General features: G+C 32.4%; 1 protein-coding gene across 1 annotated transcript; it reads left to right on the top strand.

Moving 5' to 3' along the window:
* Positions 1-2,843: 2,843 nt before the first annotated feature.
* LOC128651650 (bombinins BLP-7/H-BO-like) lies at positions 2,844-5,279 on the top strand. Its single transcript, XM_053704651.1, has 2 exons — positions 2,844-2,906; positions 4,569-5,279. Exons 1-2 carry the CDS (start codon positions 2,848-2,850, stop codon positions 4,909-4,911), a joined length of 402 nt encoding a protein of 133 aa, XP_053560626.1. The 5' UTR covers positions 2,844-2,847; the 3' UTR covers positions 4,912-5,279.
* Positions 5,280-6,623: the final 1,344 nt, after the last annotated feature.

Below are 6,623 nucleotides of genomic sequence, written 5' to 3'. Positions count from 1 at the left end.
ATGGAGACTGCCTGCTGCATAAATAGTACCTTTTGGTAAGTGCATTAATGATTGTTGTTTTTCACTTGTCTGATGACGGTGTTATTCCCCGATAACGTTCACTATGTTGAAATAAACCACTTTTTTCACGGTGAGTGCTCTCTTCAGCTTTCTTATATATGTATATGTATATATATATTTCAATTATTTCTTCACGCGCATTCCCTTTAGTGCACTTGGCCTAACACATGTTCAGATTACTATGTGACAGAAAGTCAAAACAGGGATATGTATGGGGTGGCCATATTGCCACTTTAAAAAGGGACACATATGAAAAATATATTTGTCAGGGTTCTTAAAATGAAACGTTATTCAAAACATATCTTTAAACAGCCCTGACATATATATTTTTCATATGTTGTCCTTTTTAAAGCTTTTTAACGCTGCAATATGGTCATCCTACCTATGTATTACGCCCCATAGAAGTTTATGGAGAAAGGGACATATCACAGCCGTACTATTTGACCTACAGATCTCAGCGTAAAGCTGCAATATGGTCATCCTACTTATGTATTACACCCCATAGAAGTTTATGGAGAAAGGGTCATATCACAGCCGTACTATTTGACCTACAGATTTCAGCGTACCACCGGCTTCTGCTTGAGCAATAATCTTTTAATTTCATTTTGTAATAGGATAACAAAATAGAAGCACTATTGATTCAAATTGTGAAGTGTTATCGCTTAATAGTTCTAATATTTTTTACACTCCACTTGTAATCTAGACCAAAGTAATCTATTGTCAATAACTTAAAAATGACATGTTCTTACAAATTTGAGTATGTCATTTTGCATTTGAAGTTCCACTTAACACTAACCACTACTGCTTATCTAATCTCTAAAACCACTACCAACTGATTCAAATTTCAATTTACCAAATGCATTAGCACAATAATTGATTCAGATCCCTAATATGTTATGTCATTTTGGGTGTGTATATATATTCTATGTAGAGAATCTCCATGATTAGAAGGACTGTTCAATATTTAATTGATGAAAAAAGCAGCACGACAGTCCTCCTTGCAAATAATCTTCAATATTTATTGTTGCATTACAGGAACAGACAAAGACACCACGACGTTTCTGGGCAGATGCCCCTTAATCATGTGATACCACATGCCCCGAAATGTTGTGGTGTCTTTGTCGGTTCCTGTAATGCAATAATAAATATTGAAGATTATTGCAAGGAGGACTGTTGTGCTGCTTTTTTCATTTGAAACTTACAAGCTTGGCAGTTGCTTGTGACTATCCTCCTGCATCTGGGTTACAAGTGCTGGTCACACTATCTTTACTACAATATTTAATTGATGGCAAAAGAGCGAAAAATAAAAAGATTGATATTAGGAAGTATGTATTATAACAAGAATCATATTCAAGAAATTCCTTTTAAAACACTTATAAATCAACATTTTATTCTTTATATGTCAGATTTTAATGTAAAGAACTTTGTTCTACTAAAGTTGATTAATGCAATGATCATCTATCTAATCTATCTATCTTTCATCTATCTATATATCTATCTTTCTAATTATCTATCTGTCTATCTATAGATCTGGTTTTCTGTCTTTAATACACACACAGTTAAAGACACACACTGAAACACATATGAACAAACACAAGCTAACTAATCATACACTCTTTGCAATACAAATATATAAAACAAATCATAGTCAGTTGTTACATCATGCTATATAATTAAAATATGAAATTGTAATATTTGGCTTTAATTAAGGTGATGCTATTATTTACATTTATAAAGTGAATGACTTTGCTGAAATCATTTAACACAAATATTAATTTACAATATTATTATAAAATTTGTTCAGGATAATTTGAATATATATTACTAATTAGACACAGATACTGTATATAAGGTGTAAATCCCTCACACCTAAGAGACTATCACATCAAGATATCTGATAACCTATAACAATATCCTGAGATCCTGGTAAGCAAATGTCATATCTTATACTTATATATTTGTAACAACTTTATTTATACTTCTTATGAGAGTGACCTTTATTTTACATTTAGTATAGATTTTTAATACTGGTAACTCACTTTTTTTATGGCACCAAAGTAAAGAAACAACACAATATTAATAACAATTAAATAATTCAGATGCTTATTTATAACATTACACTGAATACTAAACATTATAAGGCTTTGTGGTGTAATCATGAAAATAATTAGCAATAAGGGATATTAGTAATCTTGTAGTTGTACATGACAGAACAATATCTATATCTATAAATTAATACTGACATGTTCTATGGAATTGTATAATCTACACATAGTTAAGCATATTATCATTTCATTTTTAATGTCTCTGTTCTGTCTGGTTGTAAGTAATCCAAAAATAAACCATACGCTATTTAATGAAAGAGACATGAAACCCCTAATTTCATGTGCATGCATTTTAAACATCTTTGCAATTTACTTCTAATATAAATTTTGCTTTATTTTATTGGTATCCTTTATTAAAGGAGTAACAATGCACTACTGGGAACTAGTTGAACACATTGGTAAGCCAATGACAACAGCCATATTTGTGCAGCAATAAGCAGCTAGCTCCAGTCCTGAGCATACTTAGACATGCTTTTCAACAATAGATACCAAGTGAACAAAGCAAAAGCAGTAAAATGGAAAGCTGTTTAGAATTGCATATGCTCTATCTGAATCATGATAGTTTAATTTTACTGTAATGTATCTTTGTTTTAATGTTACTTTAATAAGATTTAAATCAATACGTTTGGTAAAAATTGTATGTGGTCCTAATTTTTTTTTTCTTTACTTTTAACAGGTAAAGATGAATTTTAAGTACATAGTTGCAGTGTCCTTTTTAATAGCATCTACATATGCACGAAGGTAAATATAAACAAACAAGGAAAGAACTATCAAAACTCATGTTTTTTAGATTTTAGAATATTTAGTAGTTTCTCTGAAATAAAATATTTAAGAGTTTTTAAAAATACAATGGTCATATTTCCATAAGTGGTAATAATTTTGTGACATAAAGCTTTCAAAAAATTGGTTGCAGTAAAGTGCTTTCTGCTTCCATTTTCCCTTCAGTACATATACACATTACATTATATGAGAGCACAGACAATTGTGTAAGATATTAAAAGGAAGAAGAAATAAAGGTAATTTGAACACGGGTGTTAAACTGAAAGATACATTTTATTTCCAGATTTTAAAACATAATACAGCACATTACAAAACTGTTCTCATCTTATTTTAAACCAGAAGTGGGATATAAATTGTTTTATGAATTGAATTTACAGAATTAAGTTATCCTTGTCTAAAATTTGCCCAAAACACATAATAAAAAATTACATTTAAAAGTACATTTACCCTCATAACCCTATGAAATAAAAATAATTAAAAAGTTATAAGGTGTTAGAAAATAAGGCATGCAAAGGACTTTAACATAAAGATAAAAACAGTTATATAAATAAATAAATAAATATATATATATATTTATATTTATAGAAGTGCAAAAGTCCAGCAATCGTTATACCCAATTTCCTCCGGGGTGCATTCACTAAATCTGTATAGAAAGGCCAAAGAGAGCACTCGCCGTGATATAAAGATTACTACGAGTGCTCTCTTTGGCCTTTCTATATATATTTATATGTATACATGTGTTAACATATGTATTTTAGTATTTATACGTGTAAATATGTATTTAGACATATATAGACATATAAACACATAAATACATGTGTATACATATACCATTGGAGCCCATTTCTCTCCCATGCCTTAAAACTTTAAAAATAATTTTTAATCAATTTGTTTTACTTTTATTTACTGTAAACATTTTACATTCCAATGTTCTTCAAAGAGTAGACAATGTACTTTGTATTTTTAAATATATATTCATATGTCTATCTGTATATATCTAATTGTATATACTTATATATAGATAGACAGATATAGATATATAGATACACATAGATAGATGATAGATAGTTTATGAAAAAAATAATTAGATATATATTAATAAATATTTAAGAATAAAAAGAACCTTTTCTTCTATATGAAAAACATTGGAAGTAAAATATTCATAACTACATTCGGGTTTAGTGCAGTTGGTTAGTGCATATTAGGTTTCTCCCATGCGCTAACTTTTTACTTTCAATTTGTAAAAGTAAGCTAACCCGTCCACATAAAAAAAAAAAAATCTTCCAGCTGTGTTTGCTCTTGAACACAAGAACTAAATAGTAATAATAAGAGAGAGAATCAGTTGTTATAAGCTTAAACTAATTTGGTACAAATACGCACGCCTAAATACCCAATTTAAAGAACTGAACTGCTTTTTTGATAAGCAATTACTGATGTCTGCTATTTGCTCAGTGGTACTAGAGACCAAGCAAACACCCTAAGAGTGCCAGATGTGACCACCTGTCCTAATTATGATGAGCTGTGCTTGCAGAAAATAAAATATATTTACAAAAAAACAATAAGAAGTTTAATCTTAAAATGTTAAAGTCATAAAATTAGTTTACCAATCTTATTTATTTTTAGTGTAAAGAATGATGAACAGTCTCTGAGTCAGAGGGATGTTTTAGAAGAAGAATCACTGAGGGAAATCAGAGGTATAGGAGCATCCATCCTAAGTGCTGGTAAATCAGCTTTAAAAGGCTTGGCTAAAGGATTGGCTGAGCATTTTGCGAATGGGAAGAGAACAGCTGAAGATCATGAAATGATGAAAAGACTGGAAGCCGCAGTGCGTGATCTAGATTCCTTGGATCATCCAGAGGAAGCTTCTGAAAGGGAAACCAGAGGCTTCAATCAAGAGGAGATTGCAAATCTTTATACTGAAAAAGAGAAACGCTTTTTAGGTTTGATTGGTAGTTTACTTGGATAATTATAGCCAGTAAAACTTTGCTTTCATTAATATTTGTAAAGTGATGCTAATCAGATAACATAATAAAACATAAATAAAACACACAAAAAGCTATTTAAACAAACTGCATGTTCTCTACTCTGCTATTAAATAAAAATCATATGAGCAAAAACTGTTTTATCATTTGAAATTATCATTAAAATGGTGTCTGATCCTGGTTTTTGATCACATTTATGTAGTAAAGTTTATCGAATAATTTTTCTACAAAAGTTAAAATTAAAGTCTATGGAAATATTTGTAGATAATAATTATATAATATTTTTGTGTTTGACCCCAACGTGTTGTATTTGATACCTGGAATAACAGTTAATTAAACAATAAGAAACAAATTATTCATTCACACTATTTTCTTATGCACATTAAAAAAAAATCTTGAACACAATTATATAAACATTATATTTAAATTATATAAAATATTGTATTTGATTTTATTATTGGATAAGCCAAAATAATCGAACAAAAATAAGCAAGACTTATGCTTATGCTTTTATGCAGTTATTGTATCAATTAAATTTCTTATTTTACAATCTTATTTGGCATAAAAAGGGACTCTTTCTACTATCATAAGATGTTACAAACTGCTGTTTGTAACTGGCCCTTTAAATGGAAAATTGCCCTGCTTCCCTGGATTTTGGAGAAGCCTATTTGCCAGCCTCCTTCCACATGACTATGGCCCCTGGAAGATTGTGCCCCTGAGGACATATTGACTTTTGTTGGGTGTGTGTGGCCCTTTAAGAACCATCTGGGGACATATTGTGACTTTGATGAACAATGCCCCTTTAAGACTATGTCCCCAGACCTGTGAAATGACTTGTCCCTGGCTTTCTCCCACTTGGTTCAGTTTCATTGTGTGCCATTAAGAGTTAAATTTTGTTCAGCTTCAAGAAACCTATTCTAAATACAAGTCTGCTGGGATTAGCTCTAATTAGGTTTAGTGATCAACTTTCCCATTGTCTAATCAGACTAGTATTGATAAGGTGGACTGCATTGTTTTATTGTGTGTAACTTGTTATCTGCTGAAGTAATGTTGTGGCCTGTCAAAGGGAGTGTCTCTCTATCTAATATCAAATGTGTGATGGGGGATTTTATACCTCCCCCTGAGAGTGTCCTGTTTGCATGTAACCTGAATAAAAGCAGGCTGTGTGCTCCAGCACATCAGACCTATTTTTGACCCTCTAACTTGCAGCTTTGACTCATGTTTGTAGGGGACAGCTTATAATCACTACAGGGATTGCTATGTTTTTCATACTCCCTTAGCTACAGGGATTGCTACAGAAGCAAGAGGTTCGCCTACTGGAGCCTGGTCGTAGGTCCAGGGCGCAGAGCAGACGGCGAGATACCAGCCCAGCAGCGGTGGTTCATATAGTCTGCATTACTGATGGTGGCTACGCAGTAGTTATAGTGTCCATGGTGCTGCTGCTCCTTTGGTGAGCGCTAGGAGCATCGTTTTCTACGGTCCAACTTCCAGCCAGCCTGGAGGCAACCGTAACATTTGGCGGCAGCGGTGGGATTGGCGTCCTAGCGCAAGGAGCAGCACCACAACAGCACTGGTATCGTAGGAGAGTAATTGAGGGCAACGCTAGCCACTGCGCAGCGTCCCTACCTACAGCAGCATGGAGCTGACAAGATACTGGTCAGAACCATGTGAAGAGCACCTCAACCGGATCCGTCGC

This window comes from Bombina bombina, chromosome 3 (genome assembly GCF_027579735.1).
Source record: "Bombina bombina isolate aBomBom1 chromosome 3, aBomBom1.pri, whole genome shotgun sequence".
NCBI classification, from domain to species: domain Eukaryota; kingdom Metazoa; phylum Chordata; class Amphibia; order Anura; family Bombinatoridae; genus Bombina; species Bombina bombina.
The sequence above is the reverse complement of the archived record's forward strand: the minus strand, read 5'-3'. Positions and strand labels throughout refer to the sequence as shown.

Excerpts from the sequence above, each read along its gene's own strand:
- LOC128651650 (XM_053704651.1), top strand. The coding sequence starts at position 2,848 with ATGAATTTTAAGTACATAGTTGCAGTGTCCTTTTTAATAGCATCTACA. Across the intron at positions 2,907-4,568 it reads GCATCTACATATGCACGAAG|TGTAAAGAATGATGAACAGT; the intron begins GTAAATATAAAC and ends ATTTATTTTTAG.